We start from the raw sequence: 24,178 nt of genomic DNA, 5'->3' as shown, positions 1-24,178 counted from the left end.
TTCTTAACATTTTTTTTAACTACCTATCTTTACTCTGCATGTAAGCAAATGTAATGAAGTATGTTTGAAGATGAAAATAGCAGATTTTAAGTTTTCATAAATAGGACATTTTATGCAATCTTATCTTTTTATTTTTTACCAATTCTGGTCATCACAGTTTTATACATGGAGGTAATAGCACTGCTATTGCTATTCATATATATGCTCTGTTTTCTTCAGTATCTTTACTAAATACAATGAAGTGTGTGTTTGAAGGTAGAGATATAATTGCTTCTTTGCTACTATCTGTTTTCTCTTTTTTTCCAGTTTGTTATACTAGGCCTGATTAAGACTGATGATTATACAGTGCAATATCTGGACCTATATACGTCTACATAAATACTTCTTTTTGTTTAATAACTAACTCTGTACTTGAGGATATGAGACAGTCATGACACTTACTTGAAATAGAGGACTTCACTGGACTCACATAGACTTCCTAGTCATCATGAATTATAATGAGAAATATTGAAAGAATTTTTTACATGACCATTCTTTTCACTATTTCTTTTCAAGTTGCATACATGATTGAATTTTCTAATTTTTCACACTAGATGAGAGACCAAGGATACACGGTTGTGGACTGCAGGATGGTAAGAGTTGTATCTATCATGACCATTATCTTCCTTCAACTTCCACAATTTATGAGGCTGTAAGATGCCCTATATAGTATTCACAAGACATGAATTGATGTTGATGAGAATAATGGTCAATAGATGGTTGAAGGGGAACATTTGGTGAAGCACTATTCTTCTTCACCAAACAAGGGGGCTATTACTCTTGACATTAGTTACCAACAGTTAGCATGACTAGTAACATCTTTCCACTCTTTATCAGTGTGTTTGTGTTTGAGTGTAGCACCATAACCAATTTAGTCATGATGGGTAGACACACCCAGCATAGGGACTGTAAAGGTCACTCAAGAGGAAATTAGGTGCCTTAAGCAATTCATATACTTAATGTGCACCAATTTGATTAAGTAGCTTGCAGTTCACATCACAAGATTAGAGTAATGTGGGTCTACACTCTTCTATTGTTAATCATTGTTCATGTGACTGTCAATCCTGGATTCAGATTCATAAACCTTTCATCAGAATTCTTGTACTTTTTTTTCTTTTGCTACAAAGGATTGTCTTTATACAAAGTAATATTTTTGCTCAGAACAACTGTCATATGGTTTTTGAAATTATATTTACTTCTTTTCAGGAACACTAATTAATCAGTTTAAAATAATAAAGGAGCATAATTATGTCAGCACTCACATTTAGGCTTTTCCAAAGAATCTGACATTTTATTAGGAGCAGGTAGCAAGTTACCTGCCATTATGGTAGCAAAACAGACACAGATTGGGATAAACTGTGGAGGGTTTCAATAAAACCACAGAATAATTGTCTTACCTTAGAAAGTAGCTTCATATTATATTAAAAGCATATTGCAAATGTCTAAATTTTAAGATTACTTAAAGTATATAATATTAATTACCTGTGCTTCAAATTGCCATATCTAAAGAGGGAACCAGAAATATTCCCAGGTTGGATTTTGCATAAAAGGATGACTTTAACTGGTATCACAAACATTTTCACTATTTTTTTTATATTTTTTTAAACTTTTCTTCATCAGGCATCTTAAGTTAGTAGAGGTTGTCCATATTATTATTTCCTCAACTCTTTGTTCTCATCCAAGACTGGCTGTTGCACTTGTGTACACAATTATTAAACTTATCCCTAATCTTATAACCTTTAGTCTTGATAATTTTTCATCAGCTAGCTGACATTTGAATATCCCTTTCCCAGTAGATACATTTCAACCAGTTTTATATTTGTCTTTAGCAAAATCACTATTGTAGGAAGGGCTGACATTCAGTGCCACCCTTTGCTGTTGTCTTTTCCACTAGATACCCTTGCAAACAAACCTTCAACCATGCTCATTTCATTAACCTGCAGCATCTTGTGTAGTAGTATACATGTATTCCAGACTTCCTTGGAAACATTCAAGAACTATTCTCAACATATAATCTTTCAACTTAATTTGTTAGACTTTTCTTTCTGTTGGGCTCCAGCAATTATAAGGATTTTGTCATTCTAGTATTCTCATGAAGCCATTGGCCATTCAAGAGAAGTAGATATGATTCTGGTATTATGAAACCATGCAGGTATTTAATCTAATTAAAAATAAAAATGTTCTGCTTCTGGAAACAACTACATAATTTTCATGCAGATTCCTAATATAGGCCAAAGAAGATAACAGCAAAGAAAAATAGGATGTTGATGATGGTGACAATTATGATGATGATAACCACAGGTGAAGTCTCAAGTCAGATGAAACCATACCTTTGTGTAAATCAGATGATTAGTTCCAGTATGGCCTAAACTGACAGCAGAAATATAAGTGGTATGAAGTGTTTCATTATTGCAATTTACACTATTGCAAACATATGAATAAGTAGCCTGGAAAATGTAGTTTGGAATTTATGTGGATAAAGGATCACTGTTGAATTAACTTTTCATGTAAAAGTACTAAGAATATCATTGTGAGACTTAAAAGTACTGGACTGCCCCATGAACCATTGTACACTGAAAATTTGGTCTTGATTACTCTTTAGATTGGAAAATATGAAAATTTTCAGTAGGTGACAAGAGTGGATGAAATTTCAAGGTTGAAACATATATAAAAGTAAAATTATGATAAAGATGTGCAATGTGTCAAGGAGTTTTGTTTAACTGTATGCAGCATATGAGAGAGATGTAACTGATACTTCCTTTTTATGAATGGTGTGTAATGCTGACTGATTGCATAGATTGCATAGAAGATAGTTTGATATGTGGGAAGTTTAAAATTTTAAGTAAGTCCAGTACAAATTAAACACTCGAGTCAAGGGTTTATTTTTGTATATTTTATTTACTTATTTTAATGAAATTTTAGTACATACCAAATACTGTTTCCTTGGATATGTGCTTTATGCAGAATTTATGAGTGGGTACAAAATAATTCCCACTTCATGAATGAGAGGGCTTTCCCTGCACATGGGAAATGTTGTATAAGTTGGTGGTAGAATATGTCACACCAGGATTGACAGCATCAAGAAGTTGGATAATACTGAAAAGCTTGGTGAGGATGATGTGCAATGCTGTTGAGAGAGAAAATCAACAAATACAAAATGAAGTATGAGAACAAAACTGATTGCACCAATTTTGTCTTGTAGAGAGAGAAGATGAAGGAATGGATGAAGTTTGTTATGCATTCTAAGGAGGAAATGTAGAGAACAAGTGGATAGACTAAGGAAGATAAGGGCATCACATAGACAGCAAAGAAATGAACAGACATGTTCAACCCACTGTGTAGCTTGGCAGGATGCCATCAAGTAACACAAAAGCTGATTCATATTAATGTAGAATCAACCATTTTTGAAAGATGGTGATAATAACTAAAGTACTGCAAAGTGCATATTTGTATCACCTCTCCTCTAATAAACCTCATCTTCTTTTCCTCACTGAAACACAGGTGTCTGAGGCAACTGACAGTAGCCCCTTTTCTGTTCCGTCCTACTTTCTCTATCATAATTTTCAATCCAAAGCTGGATGTTGCGTTTATGTGCACAATGACTTAACCTACTCTCATGCCCACATTCTTGAATCTTCTGGGTTTTCCACCATCTGGCTATGACTACAGAGTCACTCTCAAACTAGATTTATCTGTGCTGTATACCTCTCACCTAACATCTCCGACTATAAGAAATTCTTTGACTACACAACTTCCAAAGTGGAGCACATTCTGACTCTCTTGCCTTTTGCAGAGGTCTCCATTCTTGGAGACTTCAATGTTCACCACCAGCTTTGGGTTTCCTCTCCCATCACTGACCATCCTGGTGAACTAGCCTTCAACTTTGCTATCCTCCATGACCTAGAGCAATTGGTGCAACACCCTACTTGTATTCCTGACCATCTTGGAGATATGGCCAACATTCTTGACTGTTTCCTAACCTTAATCCTTCTGCTTATGCTGTTACCCTCTCTTCTCCGTTGGGCTCCTCTGATCACAATATCTTATCTGTATCTTGTCCTATCGCTCCAATCACTCCTCAGGATCCCCCTATGTGGAGGTGCCTCTGGTGTTTTTCCTCTGCTAGTTGGGGGACCTGAGGAGGTATTTTGCTGATTTTCCTCGGAATGACTACTGCTTCCATGACAGAGACCTGTCTCTGAGTGCCAAGTGCATAACAGAGGTGATAGTGTCTGGTATGGAGGCATACATACCTCACTCTTTTTCTTGACCCAAACCTTCCAAACCTTGGTTTAACACAGCTTGTTCTTGTGGCCCACAAAAGGTACTTCAGCTTTCCATCACCAGAATCTCATGCACTTTATATTTCTGCCCAGAATCATCCCAAGTCCGTTCTCCAACTAGCCAAAAACTCCTTCATTAATAGAAAGTGTCAAAATCTTTCAAGATCTAACTCCCCTCTTGACTTCTGGCACCTAGCCAAAAACATCTCCAATAACTTTGCCTCTTCTTCTTTCCCTCCTTTATTTCAACCAAATGGCTCCACTGCTATCACATCTATCTGAACTCTTCTAGCTTTTTTATCAGTTTATATTGTACCCTAAACATAGAATTGAATGGAAATAACCTAAATTATAGGTATAGAAAAAAATACAGTAAAAGAAAACATGAAGTACTGGTACATTTTGGCATTTAAGATGGAACTTGAATCATCCTAAAAACAACACAAAAAAGTGGGCCATCTTATACACCAGATACAAAAGCAATGACCTTACAATCTTATGCAAAACACCACTGGAAATAAATACCAACCTCAAAATGATATGTCATCGAAAGTTCCTGCAGTCTTGAGTCTTGACAACAGTTGTAGTGTACACAGTTTTTATTTTTCACTAAAATTCTCTCTCTCTCTCTCTCTCTCTCTCTCTCTCTCTCTCTCTCCTCTCTCTCTCTCTCTCTCTCTCTCTCCTCTCTCTCTCTCTCTCTCTCTCTCTGTGAAAGTAAGAACAATCCTGATAATTGCTAAATAGAATGAAACTGATAGAGAATGAAAATGGAATCATACGAGTGAGAAAGGATAGTGAGAAAGGATGAAGCGAAAATTATATTGAATGAATGAGGGGGAGAGAGAGAACAAGGTATCACTCCCTTGTCCCTTATCTCTGACAGATAAGGGGGAGGGGAGGTGACAGGGGGTGAAGTTTGAGATCAGACAAAAGAGGAAGGGAGAGGAAAGGAACAATGGGAGGAAGAGACATGCAGGGAAGAAGAAAGGAGAGTACATGGGGCAAGGAAGTGGAGGAGGAGGAGAGAGAGAGAGAGAGAGAGAGAGAGAGAGAGAGAGAGAGAGAGAGAGAGAGAGAGAGAGAGAGAGAGAGAGAGAGAGAGAGAGAGAGAGAGAGAGAGAGAGATGGGGGAAAGGAGCAGGGAAGGGAGAGGGGGAGGGAAAGGGACGGGGGAGGAGGAATGCTAAAGGACTGACTGAGTGGCATTGTTCAGATTGGAGGACACAGTTTGTTCGCTAAACTTGTTTGAATTGCAGTTATTTGAATTGAAGGATGATTGAACCATGAAGTTTGACTGTATGTGTGTGTGTGTGTGTATATATATATATATATATATATATATATATATATATATATATATATATATATATATATATATATATATATATATATATATATATATACTGTATTTCCTGCCATATAAGATGCACTGGAGTGTAAGATGCACCTGTAGTTTGGCAGGGGATATTTAGAAAAAATAAAATAAGCTCCACTTTTCCCTGAACTTCATAGCCAATATCTCAATCAGGCTTTGTTCCAAGTTGCAGCTCAAACCAATGTGAAGAAGGGAAAATATCACACCAGTTTATCAATAATCATAACTGTCACAGAACAATTATGACTATGATGCTACCTTATTTTTTATTTATTTATTTTTTTTATGTAGGAAGGACACTGGCCAAGGGCAACAAAAATTCAATAGAAAAAAAAAAGCCCACTGAAATGCCAGTCCCATAAAAGGGTCAAAGCAGTAATCAAAAATTGATGAATAAGTGTCTTGAAACCTCCCTCTTGAAGGAATTCAAGTCATAGGAAGATGAAAATACAGAAGCAAGCAGGGAGTTCCAGAGTTTACCAGAGAAAGGGATGAATAATTGAGAATACTGGTTAACTCTTGCATTAGAGAGGTGGACAGAATAGGGGAGATAGCAAGAAGAAAGTCTTGTGCAGCGAGGTTGCGGGAGGAGGGGAGGCATGCATTTAGCAAGATCAGAAGAGCAGTTAGCATGAAAATAGCGGTAGAAGACAGCTAGAGATGCAACAATGCGGCAGTGAGAGAGAGGCTGAAGACAGTCAGAGGAGAGGAGTTGATGAGACAAAAAGCTTTTGATTCCACCCCGTCTAGAAGAGCAGTGTGAGTGGAACCCCCCCCCAGACATGTGAAGCATACTTCATACATGGACGAATAAGGCCCCTGTACAGAGTTAGCAGCTGGGGGGGAGAGAAAAACTGGCGGAGACGTCTCAGAACACCTAACTTCATAGAAGCTGTTTTAGCTAGAGATGAGATGTGAAGTTTCCAGTTCAGATTATAAGTAAAGGACAGACCGAGGATGTTCAGTGTAGAAGAGGGGGGACAGTTGAGTGTCATTGAAGAAGAGGGGATAGTTGTCTGGAAGGTTGTGTCGAGTTGATAGATGGAGGAATAGAGTTTTTGAGGCATTGAACAATACCAAGTTTGCTCTGCCCCAATCAGAAATTTTAGAAAGATCAGAAGTCAGGCATTCTGTGGCTTCCCTGCATGAAATGTTTACCTCCTGAAGGGTTGGACGTCTATGAAAAGACGTGGAGAAGTGCAGGGCGGTATCATCAGCGTAGGAGTGGATAGGACATGAAGTTTGGTTTAGAAGATCATTAATGAATAATAAGAAGAGAGTGGGTGACAGGACAGAACCCTGATGAACACTGTTAATAGATTTAGAAGAACAGTGACTGTCTATCACAGCAGCAATAGAATGGTCAAAAAGGAAACTTGAGATGAAGTTACAGAGAGAAGGATAGATGCCATAGGAGGGTAGTTTAGAAATCAAAGCTTAGTGCCAGACTCTATCAAAAGCTTTTGATATGTCTAAGGCAACAGCAAAAGTTTCACTAAAATCTCTAAAAGAGGATGACCAAGACTCAGTAAGGAAAGCCAGAAGATCACCAGTAGAGCGGCCTTGATGGAAGGTTGTGAAGTGATAGATGTTTAAGAATCTTCCTGTTGAGGATAGATTCAAAAGCTTTTAGATAGGCAGGAAATTAAAGCAATAGATGGGAGTTTGAGGGATTAGAATGGTCACCCTTTTTAGGAACAGGCTGAATGTAGGCAAACTTCCAGCAAGAAGGAAAGGTAGATGGTGACAGACAGAGCTGAAAGAGTTTGACTAGGCAAGGTGCAAGCACAGAGGCACAGTTTCGGAGAACAATAGAAGGGACCCTATCAGGTCCATAAGCCTTCCAAGAGTTTATGTCAGCAAGGGCATGGAAAACATCATTGCGAAGAATTTTAACAGGTAGCATGAAGTAGTCAGAGGATGGAGGAGAGGGAGGAACAAGCCCAGAATCGTCCAAGTTAGAGTTTTTAGCAAAGGTTTGAGCGAAGAGTTCAGCTTTAGAATTAGATGTGATAGCATTGGTGCCATCTGGTTGAAATAAAGGGAAAGAAGAAGAAGCAAAGTTATTGGAAATATTTTTGGTTAGATGCTTTTTGCCTTTTTCTGTATTCAAGATGTTCCACTATTGGTTGAAGAGTTACAGTGCTCCTACCCCTGAGCAGCTGTCGACTTGAAAAAGTTAACAAAACACTCCCTGTGGATGTTAAGGCCTCTTATCTTGATTTTGATGCTACATGTTGCGAGCACAGCCATGTTTCATGGTAAGTGCATGAAACATAACCAGCAAAGGCCACTTTCTTCATACAAATTATGGCTATGACTTCAGCATAAAGCTATTCATTACTTTAATAATTTTATTTTCATGAGGTAAGGCCATCGAGTGATATGCTTCAGAGTTACAACAATTGGCCTTTATATTTTAGCATTATGTTGGTTTGTAATCATTATCTAGTAATTTTTAGCACTTTCAATTTGTAATCATTACATAATAATACATAAACATATATATTTCATTCTGGGATCAAACAGTGGTGGTCAGTTGTTCTCCAGTACTGGTAACCATAACATATAGGCCTACCCAAACCTAATCATCACAGTATAAGATGCAGGGTGAATTTTTTCTTCTTAAGTGTCTTATATGGCAGGAAATACAATATATATATATATATATATATATATATATATATATATATATATATATATATATATATATATATATATATATATATATATATATATATATATATATATATATACATACATACACACGCACACACACAATATAATAGTGAGAAGATAATGGGAAGGAAAGAGAGAGAGAGAGAGAGAGAGAGAGAGAGAGAGAGAGAGAGAGAGAGAGAGAGAGAGAGAGAGAGAGAGAGAGAGAGAGAGAGAGAGAGAGAGAGAGAGAGAGAGAGAGAGAGAGAGAGAGAGAGAAGGTGCAGTGAATGTCTGCCTGATGCTCGCCAGTTACATTAAGTTCAGTGCACTTCATGCAATCTTCTTCCCAAATTCATTTTGACACCTTCCCTTTTCCCTCTCATGTTGAGTCTAATATATTACATAATAGAAGAGTTGACCTCGCCTATAGAGTGATCAGATCCCATGCAGCCCCTGTAGTTGATCCATAATAATTTTTGAAACATAATGTTTTTGTACTGCAGAGTTTGTGAGTTGTGTAGAAAGCGAGGTAAGAGGCACGGCCTGCTTTCCCCCTCCCACTGCCCCCACCCTCACCATCATGAGTCATTGCCTGAGGCATGAGGCAGAGATGCTTTCCCACAACCAGATGGTGTCCAGCTGAGCTAGAGTAAATACACGTATCGATGGAGGCAGAGATATCTAGGCAAGGAGACTAAGGGGGGATATGTATGTGTGTATATATATATATATATATATATATATATATATATATATATATATATATATATATATATATATATATATATATATATATATATATATATATATATATATATATATATATATATATTAAAGGGCCTTTGTTTGATTAGGCATCATTTAAGTATTCAAGGCAGTATGCCCCTGCCATTTGGGGCATTCACTATAATCTGGAAAACAGCCAGATTCACCTACTGAATTTTATTCATAAAGGTTGGTCAGCTAGGAAAAATCTTATGTCATTTGTGTTGTCAAACCAACTAATAAAATACTAGGAACATTTAAAGCCACCATCATCAAACAGAGAGCAATAAGTGTGGCAAAACCAGCTAATTATTTTGCACATTATCTTAGATCTGGGACATATCATCAACTTGGGATGGATACTATTTTTCCTCTATATGACCTTACTTTATCCATTCAAGTTATAGTTAACATACCCGTATATAAATCCTGGTACATATGAAAGAAACAACCATGTTTTAATGCCAAATCTTAGCAGCACATATGAAAGAAACAAACATGTTTTAATGCCAAATCTTAGCAGCACATTGGTGAAGATTGTTTGTTGACCTGATGTCTCCGAACGTCTTCCCTAAGTTGCTACTTATCTGTTTACATCCTGTCTCCCAGTGTCTTCTTTGGAAATACAACCCATCCTTTCACACCTTAGTTCATTTTCTTGATATTTTTGTGCAATCAACCACAACACATGTATAGACTGGGTTTCACAACAGCACTGCAAACTTATATCTCCCACCTTAGGTTTACTAGGTGTTTCGGAGAAGTTGGCTTGACAGATATTAGCCAGTCCTTTCTTCTCTGCACAGTTTCAGCTATCATAATATCCTGTCAGCATAAATAATACTTACTTGACTCTTTTGGGGATCTGCCAGATAAAACATTAGTCCCTGTAGAAACCAGTGGAATATATTTCAAACTAAATATGCAACAGGAGACTAGAAATAAATGTGAAAACAGTGAGAGCCTAGTTGCGAGTATTTAGCTTATAATAATTGTTCTGTAGGATGTGCATCACTGTGGATAATGTTAGCATAAACACTTAGGATCAATGTCTTATAGCATTTAAGTACTGCATCAAGATGTATCACAAGAGATGGTTTTTACAATGTGCTTCTCCAGGGAACTGTGAGAGTGTTGATCAACCCCTGCATTAAAACAGCTGGTAATGACTGGCAACTCATCCCATAGCAAATGCCCTAATATAGTTAGGATTAGTGTCTCCTGGAGCCTGCCTGTGGTTGTCTTGCCCCTGTAATTTGAAGAGATATCATTTGACACCAATCCCTCAGCCTAGGCCAAGTGTTCTGGCATATCTGGGAGTGGTTGGCTGGGTTCTTATTGGTCTGTTGGTAGCAGCAACCACATATCTTTAGTGTTTTGTGCTGTTAAATGTGACTGGTTCTAGAAGCTCTGTTGGGAGCTTTGGGGCCAGATGATATAGAGATACTTTGTTGGTTAGTGATTGGAGCCAGAGGATGTAGAGATACTTTGTAGGTTACTGGTTGTTTCCTTTCTCCCTGGGTTTTATAGGAGGTACCTGCCTGTCCTCTGGAAGACTGTAAATAGACTGCTTGCCAACATTAGGATATAATGTTTTTGTGAGTGTGGGTGGTTCTGTCTCTAGTGGGAGGTACGAGTAGCTTACAGAATATTATAAACCTTATGTGTTTCCTTTGTCCTAGCTGTGCCCTCCTTGGAACATGGTTTGCAACTCTTTCTCAGCAAATTGAAGTGCTTTGGCAGTTGCAATACTTCTTTCCATGTTGGTGGGTGAAACAGGGTGGTGACCTCATATATTTAATCGTTACAGGAGACCGGGAGGACTCTGTATACACATATTTGACCCCGGCACTGAGCTACATAGGGGGTAGCTTAGGGAAGCTGACCCGAGTTTGTGGCAGCTGTGAGAGGGGCTGAATCTGGGTTGTAACTATAATATATATATATATATATATATATATATATATATATATATATATATATATATATATATATATATATATATATATATATATATATATATATATATATATATATATATATATATACACACACACACACACACACACACACACACACACACACACACATATATACCGTATATTTTGGCAGATAAGACAATCCCAGTCAGAATTTAGTGGTTTTTGGTGATATTGGTGGTATAAGATGACACCCAAACTACCAAACCATCTGTGGTGAAGTTCGGGTCAGTGAGCACCAGACAACTGAGACAGCAATATATTAGTACAATGAATAAAATATCTTGAATGTATTACCAATAATAAGGTACCATCATCTTCAAGTGCAAAACTAAACCTAAAATAAAATTTCCACCAGTTATTTTTGTACATTTTCATGAAAACAATGGATGGACGAAGATGTTATAAAATTTTAAAAATCAATTTTCCTAAATATAAACAAACCCTTGCCTTGCACCGCCTGCTTGTGTTGGGTTGCTGGCCACAATCTTCTCTCATATATCAAGTTTCTTTTGATTAGATACACCAATGTTCTTGAATTTTTTTCTCAGTATATGGACTTCGTCCCTATACAACATTGCAAGCTGGAGAGATTCATCTTACCCACAGTTTGCTTTGCTTTACCATTTAGCTTGGGGTTCCATGCCTTGAAGACCTTTATATAGCTCTTCCTTGAGTTTTGGAAAAATAACTGGGGAATATTCACACAGCCTCCTGTTTTATCCATTCATATACAATATCAACAGAGGTTTATAGTTGTACTACATCAAATTTTGTTTACACACTTTTCAATGGCAATATGTTTTGGCACATTTTTTTTAAAACAGATTCCTATTTTACTTCAACTTCCCCAAAAGTCATAGTATAAGATTGTTGTTTATTTACAATGGTATTTTGTGTAACATTTTAAGATCATTGTTTTTGTATTTGGCGCAGAAGACAACTCCATTTTTTTTTTTTTTTTGGATGATTCAGTTGCTTATGCGCTGAAATATATATATATATATATATATATATATATATATATATATATATATATATATATATATATATATATATATATATATATATATATATATATATATATATATATATATATATATATATATTATAATCTTATCACTTGTAGTGCATCATCCATATAAACTAAAGGGGTCTTTTCATTTTATTTAACCTACCCTAATGCCTGTTCTCTGAAATAGCTGGCCACAACAGAAGTCACCTTTTTACTCTTTATTTATTCACTCCCTCTCATTCGTCCTTCAACTCCTGTACCTCTTAAGTATTTCAACACTGTTTTGCCATTGCATAGGATACCCATTTTCTAAATTCTACAGGAAACACCAGATATAGGAGAAAACAGCAAATTACTATGATGTATTATTGAGACAGCTGATTCATATTGCTTACATGCAGCAGTTAATACTAGCTTTGGATCCAAATCTTCCTTTACTTTTTTTAAGTAAAAGGGATTGCATAAAGGGATGGGAATTTCCTTTAATATTGACTTAGATGTCATTAAGTTAACATTTTGCAGGGCTGAGCCTGTTAGCACGTGAATTTCATCCAAGGGGATGTGTCTTCGTGACAGTAGTGAGAAACTAGCGTAGTTCGTATTGTTAGTAGATTCATTAGTCTTAGTGTCTGGAGAGGTTACCTACCATATTATGATGAGTCCTGGTGGAACTGTTTTTATTTTAGCTAGGGTTGGTGTTCTTTCTTTTACTGTTGTCATTTAATTTCTTTCTTGTTAACCTTTTGATTTACTTATTTGTTTGCAATTTTTTAGGGTGATTTGGTTAGTACTTATTGTTTTTCTTATTTGCTTGCACATTCTTTTTACTTGTTATGAATATCCCTTGGTGTGATATTGACTTTGTTTATGAAATCTGTTTGAGAAATGGTGTTTGATGGATAATGGGTAAGCATAACTAGGTCAAGAGTGAAGCATCTTCCCAGTAGCTGCTGGAATTTAACAATTTTTTTCTCTCTCAAAGGAGAAGTAAATGGACATATGATTATATTCACAGATAAGTAATCTGAGATAGATAACTTTATATTATATATGTTTTTATGTGATATATTTGATAATACAGATGTTTAATGGCTGTTTCATGATATTTTTATTTTTATTTTATTTTATTTATTTATTTATTATTTTTTTTTACAATTTTCATTACATAGCAGTTCATACAAATATGGATATTATGCACTTGAGGATGTTACTTATATAGGTAAGAAGATAACTTGAGCACCTATCATCAGGAGGAGAGAAAAAAAAAGTACTTTACAGAGAAAATAACATTTTTCTAATATTTGTCATCCTTGGCATGAAATCTGAATATTAGCACTGAAATAAAACCAACTCAAACGGAGTTATGTTGTCTTCACTTCACAAGTGTATGCACACAAGTCTTCACTCAAACTGTGGCCTTCATTTGAATATTGCACATGCTTACTACAGTCAGAGTAATCAGATGCATTTGGTTTGAAAATTTAAATGAAGCACTTTTCTGTCTAAATGCCTTAGTGTAAAAGTTGTTGGTAGAAAAGGCTCATTCTAAATTGAAGAAATAGAATCATGCACAACATTAAGTATTTTATTAAGAGATAAATTTTTTTTTTATTACTGGTGTTATTTTTTACCATCTCAACTGCTTTGTTTTTTGTATTTATGACCCACTTTTAAAAGTTACTATTGTTGTTTTGATTTTTTTTATTGTATTTTTATATTTGAGATTGAATTGTAAACAATATGCTTTCTTTCACAGCCTGATGAGGAAGATGACCCTTACAAGTTTGAAGAAGAAGAGTTAGATCGTGCACGGGAGGAAGCAAAGAAGCTAGAAGTGGAGCGCCAACGAAAAGCATCTGTGTCATCATCTGGTGTCTCTGATCGCTCACCACTCAACCATAGCTTTGACTCTGACCGCTCTCCTGCAGCTTTCTCATCTGAAGGGGAGCGATCACCCATGACTAGATCTCCTCATACACCTGGGTTTGGCTCAAAACAGTTCTCACCAGTCCCAGAAAAGTCACCAAGTGTTCCAGCTTATTCTCCTAGATATGAAAATGCTCTGTCAAAAACATTTCCATCATATGATCCAGATAAATCTAAATATCAAGCTAATGGGGCAATAAAAGTAGGTTTCTATCAAGATATGACTGACAAACCCAATACAGACAAACCTGAGAAAAAGAGTGCAGATCAGAAACCTGCAGAATCGCCTGTTTATAGTCCTACTGTGCCATATATGAGTTCCTTTTACTCAAATAAAGCTGAAGCTAACAAGAAGCAAAAGTCTCCAGCTGGTTATGCTAGTTTCTACAGCTCAGATTCCAATCTTGATAAAGCTAAGACTCCCAATTACTATTCAGCATCTGCTCCAGCTACCCCAACAGACAAACCGTCCCCTGCTGCTGCAATGGCAGCTGAAGCTGCAGAGAAACCAAAGCCACAGTATGGTTACTATTCTTATGATACTAATAAACCTCTTACTGATCAGTATAAGAACACAGGCTCAGTGCCACCACCACAGTCTGCAAAAAAAACACCTGGATATTACAATGCTCATGATGGTCCTAAGAAACAGCCAACATCTTTATCACCAGCTCCTCAGTCTGGCCCTCTCTCCACTGAATTAGCATCACCAGGTCAAGTTGCTTTGCCAATAGCAAGTCCAGTTTTACCCAGTAAATCTGAAATGCAGCCTTTAAAGAAGAGAGCAGCTATAGACCGTGGTGGTCAAGATTACACCTCCACTACACCAGTGGCAGCAAGACCTGAAGTTTCTGTTGGTGGACTTACACCACCTTGGACAGAACCAAAATCTGTAGAGGACACCACAACACCTCCCAGTGTTGCAGTTCCCTTTTCACCTCATACTTCAGCTTTACCTGCCAATTTAGCAAATTTGTCTCAGATAGTTTCCCGCATCACAGAACCAGAATCCAACAGACCTATTGAGAAGGAGTCTGCCAAGACTCCTGAATCTCAGCAGCCTCCTCCTACTTACCAAACTCCAGACCCTGCCATTGGAAAGGGTTTGTCATCTCCTATGTACAGTGTATCTGGAGGACAGACTCCCACACAGAGTCAAGCTTTAGAATTAGATCGTAGTGGAATAAGTTCTGTAAATGATTTGAGTGAATTGCACTCGCCAAGCTTATCAGTTCCTGGACGAGTGCCACCGGCAGACCTTGCCCACCAACTGGAAGCAGATCAACAGCCAAATTATCATCAACAAATTACCAGTCCCCACATGCAAACACAGCCAGGCTTGGCATCACCCCAACAATTGTCCAAAGGCCCACAAACACCCCAGTCACAATTGCACAGTGGCCCACCACCTCCAGCTGCTCATCAGAAACCCACTGAAGTTACTCGCCCAGCCAGTCGTGACCTTCCCCCTGCTCATGTCACTGATAAATCTCACATGTACCTGTCACAAAAAAGCATATGGAGCACTTCCTTAGCAACAAGTTTAGCTTCAAGTCTAGCCTCCAGTTTACCATCTAATATTGTCACTAGTTTATCAACAAGTTTAGGTACAAGTTTAGCAACCACTTCTGTGATTGCTTCCTTGCAGAAGATGGGATCCTTACCAACTGAACGCTTAACGCCTCTTGATCGTGCAGCTTTTGCCTCTCTTGCAAGTCGGACAGGACAGGCAAATCTCTTTTCTCATGAATTATTACCAAGAGGGTCAGTTAGTGCAGGACAGACTCAGGTGGGGACTGGTCCAAGCAGTGGAGGTTCTTCAGGAGGGAGCAGTTCAACTGCTACTGCAGCATCAGCAAGCAGATCTGCTTCTAGTAGTACAGCAGGAGGATCAGCATCTGCATCTAGTAATAGTGTAGAATTGGGTATTGGACGTTCATATGCAAATATGATGACTGGTCAGTCTTCCCCTTTGTTTGGCCGAGCAGAAGGAGCTATCACTCCTGGGCCTCTACCAAGGCCAATATCTGGTTCTCCTTCCCCATTCCTATCACAGTCACCAGGATTGAGTGCTGCGTTGGGTCTGCCTGGTGCACCACGCACTCCTACCCCAGCTCACCAGCAGTCTCATCAGAGTTTGTCTGGATTAAGTCAAGGTACTTTTCCATCTTTGTCCCGTGATCCAAGAGATCCCATTTCCCAGTCTCATCCATCTCTTCAGATTCCAAGTCTCAACTCAATATCTTCCAGCCAAGCTCAGACTCTTGGCCATCTCAATCCTGCCAGTCTTGCATCTTACTCCAGTCGAGATTCATTGGCACCGATGATCCAAGGGAGTCGTGGTCTTGTAGACCCCACATCCCAATTTTACCAGCAGTTCTTTCAACAGCGGCAGGCTCAAGAGGAGCTTTTGCTGAGAACTGCTGGAGCCCATCCCTCTCAACTAGCTGCCCACCAGTCCATGATGTTCCAGCAGGGACTCATGAGTGCAGCCAGTTTGTCCTCAGGCTACCCTCCCTCCCTTGGCCTCAGGCCAGGGTCTTACCAAGGAATGAATAGACCATGGCTCTGAAGGCATGATCCCACCTCAAAGCTGAAGATCCACCATGGCTATAAGAATGCAGGTCTTGTTATTTTTATGTAGTTTTAGTTTACATTTTTATGGGTTACCTGTTGTCTTAATATTCCTTAAAGGTGGTGTCTATTACTAACTTTAATGCTGTCATTGTCACATTGCAATAGGCTTTATGTGCAATATTTTAGCAGCAATTGTAAAAATTTCTAGTTTTATATTTCAAGTGACATGCTAAGTAATCTCTATGTTGAATATAAAGTAATTTCTGATGTCATGTAAAAAAAAAATGATCATGAAGCCCATTTTTAACAACTAACAACATCAGTAGATGGATTAGATTACTAAAGGACATAATGGAAAGGAAGTAAAAGTTCAAACTTTGCTGGTCATTCTGATGATACTGATTTTTTAAAGTTGAGCGCAAAGTGTTTAAAAAAATATGCAACCTGAGACTGGGAAGAAAAGTAACTTACCTTTTTTTGGATTCCAGCTCTTATTTCCTTCAAAGTGAGGCTTTTGTTATTCCATATATGTTCTTCTATTGCTGGAATTACTTTTATAAGTTAGAATGGCTGCCAACTGCACCATCAGTTTCTTTACGATGCCCTATCAGGTCTCAAATCAGGATCCTTTTATCAGTATCTTCAGCTAAGAGCTATGTTTGGAGAGTAGAGAATTCTTGGAGAGTAGAGAATTCTGTGCCTGGCCAAGAAATCTTGAATCAGATGTAAAGGTTGCTGGGAAATTGTACCCTGTGGTACATATTCATGATGCACAACACTCACATCACTGACTTTGCTCCTCACCCATTTTACTTTCTTTGACCTTGAACATTGAAAGCTTCATAGGGGTGACTGAACCATTGTATCTGGATCCTACTGTTACACTCAAGATTCATTACTAGTGATTATGGTCTTCAGAGGATCAGGATCACAATTGTTATACTCCAGCATATCATGGCTGATGTCATGACACAACCGTAAATTATCTCGCAACAGAATTTGGGATACAAATTTCATGACCACTCACTGCTTGTGTAAATCCATGAAAAAGGTGTGTTGAACCAGTGCTAATTCCAGTATCATTAACAATTTCTTCAATAGTTGTGGCATTCTATGGTCAAAATATACATTTGGTCGATGACATAAAGGTTAATAGCATTCTTAAATGTGGATCACTGTCAGCTGAAATTCAGCCATTTTGAACCCATTCTTTCAATTTTTGCAACCTACATAGCAAGAATGTCTGCCAAATCATATAAATTGCTTGTGCTTGAGTATCAGCAAGCTCTTGGTAAAATTTAATGCAATAATGCTGCTCAGCACATTCCAACGTCATGTTCAAACTTGAAATTTTATAAGCGCATGGAGCACATCCAAACAGTGGCTATTTGCCAGCATAAACAGTGGCTATTTGCCAACATATTAATCAAGTGGTGAAAATCATGGATTCACAATAATGTCCATTAGCATATTTTTTGCTACTCTTGCTTCTTCATTTCAATGAAGTTTAGGGAAAAAGTTTGATATTTTTTTAAGACTTTACTTGAGTCAGCAGTATTGAAATGTTTTCACCAGATGTTAATGAAACTGACTTAAAAAGAAATGCAACCAAGAAAAAAAAAATGTTAAATTTTTTTAATGTCTTGTGCATTGTGGATGAGGCCATTACAAAGCTGCCACTTGGATAGTCGGCATATACAGTATCTGCAAAAAGAAGTATTAGAAAAAATATTTGATAGTGAGGTCATTGGACTTGCAGTATCCTTTTCCTTAGGAAAAGTGCTTCATAATCATCAGTAAATACAGTATATGATATCTTGTCCAGTCTTCTTTGGCTTTGATGACTATCTTGAACCTTATTGGTGTGGAGTCAAACAAGGCACATAGAGTAATATAAGTTCATGTTCACAAGCATTGAGTCTAGTTTGTGACCCTCCACAGACAAGATATAAGCATTTAATAGGTTCAAATTCATGGTTAATTTTTTTTTTTTTTTTTTTTTAGCATTGATATACAAGGTGGGTGACATTCAGAAAAGTCAAGTTTGCTCTGCAAAAGTTGTTAATTTCTGTTGTGGAACTCAATTCATTTCAGCAAAAGCCCCAAAGTTCAGTTTGGCTAAAGTTCACTTCAGTTTCAATACTTATTGTATTAAAATGCCTGTAAGACTACTAGTTTTCTTTGTTCAGAGGCAGGCTTCTGTTAGGAACAGCATTGTGGAATTCCAATAGCTCCTGCCACCAAGTTTATTTCTGAACCCATGCAAAAATACAATCCTTTTCCTTGTAAGAATGGTTAAAAGACACCATTGGAATATATATATATATATATATATATATATATATATATATATATATATATATATATATATATATATATATATATATATATATATATATATATATATATATATATATATATATATATATATATATATATATATATATATATACACACACACACACACACACACACACACACACACACACACAGCAAAAGAAAGAGCATTCAGTCAATGGCATTAACATAAATCTGAAGATCAAATAGAAAGCTGGCAAGTATAAAGTCCATTAAGTCCACCAGATGCAAACTGAGCAGGAGTAAGATATTGAAAAGGCCAGGGTACTATTGCCATGTATTGAAATAGGGTTGCATACTTTGATATTGGATATTATTATTATTATTATTATTATTATTATTATTATTATTGTTGTTGTTGTTGTTGTTGTTGTCTGAGCAAACCTGTGTGGGATTGCCAGCCTTGTATATAGATGGATAATTATTATTATTATTATTATTATTATTATTATTATTATTATTATTATTATTATAATTAATCAATTTATTTATTTTTATTTATTCTATTTTATTTTTCCCTCTGAGGAATGTAACGGGACAGGAGGTAAGACATTTTGCAGGTACTGTATGTTAACTTTACTTTGTAATTTTTACTTGAGTTATATACAAATATCTTTAGACTCGGTGTTTTCACTAAAAGGATAAAGAACTGGCATATCCTTGCTATCAACAACTGTAAACTAGAATGACTAGAAAGTCAATGGTTATGATTTCCAGGGCAAGCCTATACTTTTCATCTCAGTTTTAGATACTGTGTATCCACAAAATTTGTTGGTAACTATTATATAAATCTATTGCAGTGAGATTATCCTTCATTGAAACATGAAACTTTTAATTCTGATTACATAATTGTTAAAACCATAAGGAAAGCTTAGCTGAAATTTCTCCATATGGCATCATTGAATCACCAGTGCATTTGGGCACAAATTAATTTTCAGTAATTCCCTTTCATTTTGGGATTTTAATGTTTTTTTTTTACATAGAGAGTTTCCCCTCAGGTGTCACCTCATGTTTGGGAAAGGATTACACAGTTGTTTTGTTATATAAAATTGTTGAGAATAATAGCTAATCATTCTTCTTCACTTGGTAGCTGCAGAATGGGAATAGATGTGGACTTGTAAATTGAAAGCCCAAATAGCGATAAGAACTCGTTTTATCGAAAATCTGAAAATTGGTAGGAGTTAAAGATCAGGAAGAAGATAAGAAGACATTACTGGAAAGATTGGGAAATGTGTGGCATAAAGAAGGTAGGTGATGGAGGGAAAAGAATAGCCAGTCAATGGTGGAATGATGAAACAAAGCAAGTAGCTGAAAAAAAAAAAGGCATTAATTCTCTGTAGAAGAGAAATTTCCAGCCATGGGAAGAGTACTGGATATAGCTTTATTAAGGAACTAGTGAGAGATGGCGAGAGAACATTTTATAACACCATACCATACCATAGAAAAATAAATAATTTTGTGTAAAAAATGTTAACAAGATTCAGGAAAAAATGTTTCACAGGTAGCATTAAGTAATGATTGAGAGACTGTAGATGGAAAAGTTCTTGTGAAATAAGGATAAGTACTTATGAAAATCAAGAAAAAAAAGATTGTTACTTATGCCTGGCTTAGAGGAGTTAAAAGCAAAGGTTGAATAGTATAAGAAAATTGATGAAAGATGCTGAGAGTTCCGAAGAAAATGAAGTGGGAAAAAGCACCAGGGTTAGCTATGATTGTATTAAGGTTGCTCAAGAAAAGAAAGTAATCTGTTTTGAAGAGACAGATGTCTTAAAGGCATTGTAAGCCCCCCCCCCACATACACACACACACACACACACACACACACACACACACACACACAGGAGATACTATGAGATTACTCCCCTCCTGTAAACCACAACTTGGTAAATACACACACACACACACACACACACACCAGATATAACAGAGAAGAGGGTTGCTAAGCACCTGCTCCTATTGCATTAAGTTCATAATTCTGAGTTAACATCCATTCCTGCTCTCTGCTATGTCAACCAAGATTTCAACTTCAAAAGAGACCATCCCTAATAGTTCTGCTTGACTAAGGATCCAAACCTTGTCTTCAGTTCTAAGCTAAATGTGTTATTTCCTCACTACCAGGCCACAAGCAGAAATATAGAAAAAATGTATATTGCGATTTTACTCTCACATGGATGACACCCAAGAAAGGAAGAACGACTCTCTCTCTCTCTCTCTCTCTCTCTCTCTCTCTCTCTCTCTCTCTCTCTCTCTCTCTCTCTCTCTGAAAATTGAGTTGCTTTCATAAGACACCACCTTTAAGATTTTTTTTTCTAACTCTAGCTTGCACTGTCTTGGCAGCAGCAGAGTGCAGTAGGTTAAGTTTTTTATTATTTTTCCTTGCCAGAGAACTATTTTTGTATTTACTCAAAGCAGTATTTAAAAATATTTATTTACACTCATGAAGGCATTTTCATATGATATGTAACATTGTTTTATTGTGATTTTACTATTATGCAGATAGGACTGTGAGGAGTGAAAGCTGCCAGTGGATATGTATTATATTGTTACAATTTGTTGTGCCACATGCACTGCGGGCAGCTGACTTTGTCACAAAACACTTTTGTACAAAATTGTGATTTCTTTTTAATAAGTTTTACATGTTATTTTCTTGCAGCTATATGGCAAAATTTTTACCTGGTGGGATATTTCAGGAAGGATTTATTTTGTCAATTATTTGCTAAGTTATGGGAAGTTTGTTTCATAATACTCAGTCAGTACTGATTAACTTTATGATAAATGTACCTGACAACACCTTTGAATATTTGGGTCAATGGACTGAAGAAAGTGAAATTAGGATGGTGTTGTAATTGACTTATAAATTCTGTTGGTGCTGGGCTGTGGTGGCTCTGGTATGTGTACCACTGTAGGTGTGGCATGCAAGACTACCAGTACAAAACCTGCCTAAAGATGTTGGCTTCTGGCATGTAATTCATTGCCTGACTTTATATTATTTATCCTTTTGAACACCACATTTCCCAGACCTTTGTCTTGGGTGGTGTCCTCTAGAGCCTGCTAGTAAACACTTGCTCTGAAGCATCATCTAATGATACTGATTTGCAAAGTTTTTTTTCAGTGTTCTTAATAGCATTATATATTGATTATTAGTTTGCTCCTTACGATGCTTAAATTGAAAACAATGGAATAATTTCTTAGCATATTCATGTATGGTAAAGATTTTATGCTGCTAACTTGATCTTTTTTATTTATCTTTCTTATATCTAACGCTTATTGGCTCCCCTTATTGTAAGGTCAATAATCTCAAGTCTGGCATGTCAGAACTGAAGTTCATCACCCATTCATCAAGCCATGGCTCGCTCTCTTTTCTGCTTGCAATATCTTAAGTTGGAAGAAATTCTAAGATTTTTTTCCCCTCAAAAAAATCTATTGTACCTTGGCAAAGATGTAATAGGCAATGACATTCACATCTTTTGTATCACTGCCTTTCAGCATATTAATATGGCAAAGTCTGTCACACTTCTCTGCCAGAAGGGCAGAGGCCTTTGATGGGCTTCTGCAGTCCAAGTCATTACCTATGAATTAAATATCTCTTTTAATCAAAATGTGAAACAAATATTCAAACCCAATTAGCATATAAGAAATAAAAAAAACTTACTATAAACAAGTTTGTGTCTTAGCTGGTGGAGGGAGAGCTTGTCATCTGAATGCATTCTCTCTCTCTCTCTCTCTCTCTCTCTCTCTCTCTCTCTCTCTCTCTCTCTCTCTCTCTCTCTCTCTCTCTCTCTCTCTCTCTCTCTCCCATCCTTTTGTCCACCATGACCATTTGTGTCCCACCGGGTGAAGCACTCAGCTGCAGCAAGGGGATGTATATAGCCTATTTTTGAAATGTGTACAAATGAGGAAGTATGTACTGTACATATGTATGTATGTATGTATGTATGTATGTATGTGTGTGTGTGTGTGTGGTTGTGTGTGTGTGTGTATATATATATATATATATATATATATATATATATATATATATATATATATATATATATATATATATATATATATATATATATATATATATATATATATATATATATATATATATATATATATATATACACGTACGTATGTATGTGTGTATATGAAAATATAAAATAAAAGCTGTTTCTATACATACCATATTGAAGTGCCATGTATTTCTATATCCTTTGATTTTGTTTAGGGGAAGGTGAGTCACACTGGTTGAAATGGTCAGACAGTCTTGTGGTGACCTTGATGTTATGTAAATGCATATGCATTATCATGATAATGATATTGGGTTATCAGTTATCCAATAATTATTTTTCCTGCCTTATTGATTCATCAGTATTGCTGATACTTTTGGTTCCAAACTTATAATAACTGACAATTTTAGTTTTTGGAATATGAGCATCTTGAAGTTTTAAACTTTCAAAATCAAATGTACTTATTTTACTTAAAACAGTACTTTTCATTAGTGAAGAGAAAGAATAAATGTTGAATTTTTATCTAAGATTTTTCTAAGTTTTCTTGGATAAAGATAAAAAATAAAGATTTGAATTTATTAACTTTTATTTACAATATCAATATCATTATCACTAATAACAGAATTTTTAATTTACCATTTATCAGATAAATTTATCGCCAGTTATTAATAAAAATAAATACCAAACCTACAAGAAAAACTTAAGAGAATCATGCATAAAGCAGAAGAAAGCTATTATGAAACCCCACTCAAAGAAAATGTAAAAAATATTAAAATGTCCAGGCAAATAATCAAAGGAATTATAAACAAAGGCAAGCAATGTGGCATTAGAATTAGATAAAAGATTTAATATAAATGGTGTAGAAGTGTGTGAAAGCAAGGACATTGCGAATTCATTTAATTACTTTATAAATATCGACACTGAGTCAAGTGCATTCATTCCCACAAGCAACATAGAATATGAATTATACATGCCTAGAGATAATATAGCCTCACCGTTCTTAATACCTAAATGTAATAATGAAATATCTCAAGTTATTAAACATCTCCAAAATAAAAGCCCAGGATGGAATGGCATTATTGCAAAAAAATTGAAATTTATCATTCAGGCATGGTGTCTTCCCAAGAGAGTTAAAAATAGCAAAAATTACTCCCATATATAAAGAAAATTATTGTAAACTATCAAGTAATTACAGGCATATTTCC

At 36.3% G+C, this 24,178-nt stretch overlaps 1 protein-coding gene across 1 annotated transcript in view; it reads left to right on the top strand.

Moving 5' to 3' along the window:
* The window catches only part of LOC135111436 (titin-like), a 119,251-nt gene extending 96,481 nt beyond the window's left edge, over window positions 1-22,770 (top strand). The window contains 2 exon segments of the mRNA XM_064024728.1: window positions 594-632; window positions 13,877-22,770. Of these exon segments, the coding sequence (XP_063880798.1) occupies window positions 594-632; window positions 13,877-16,618 (2,781 nt within the window). The 3' untranslated portion in view covers window positions 16,619-22,770.
* The last annotated feature ends 1,408 nt before the right edge of the window (window positions 22,771-24,178 follow it).

The sequence above is a fragment of the Scylla paramamosain genome, chromosome 2 (genome assembly GCF_035594125.1).
Source record: "Scylla paramamosain isolate STU-SP2022 chromosome 2, ASM3559412v1, whole genome shotgun sequence".
Taxonomy (NCBI): Eukaryota; Metazoa; Arthropoda; class Malacostraca; order Decapoda; family Portunidae; genus Scylla; species Scylla paramamosain.
This window is presented reverse-complemented; position numbering and strand designations above follow the sequence as displayed.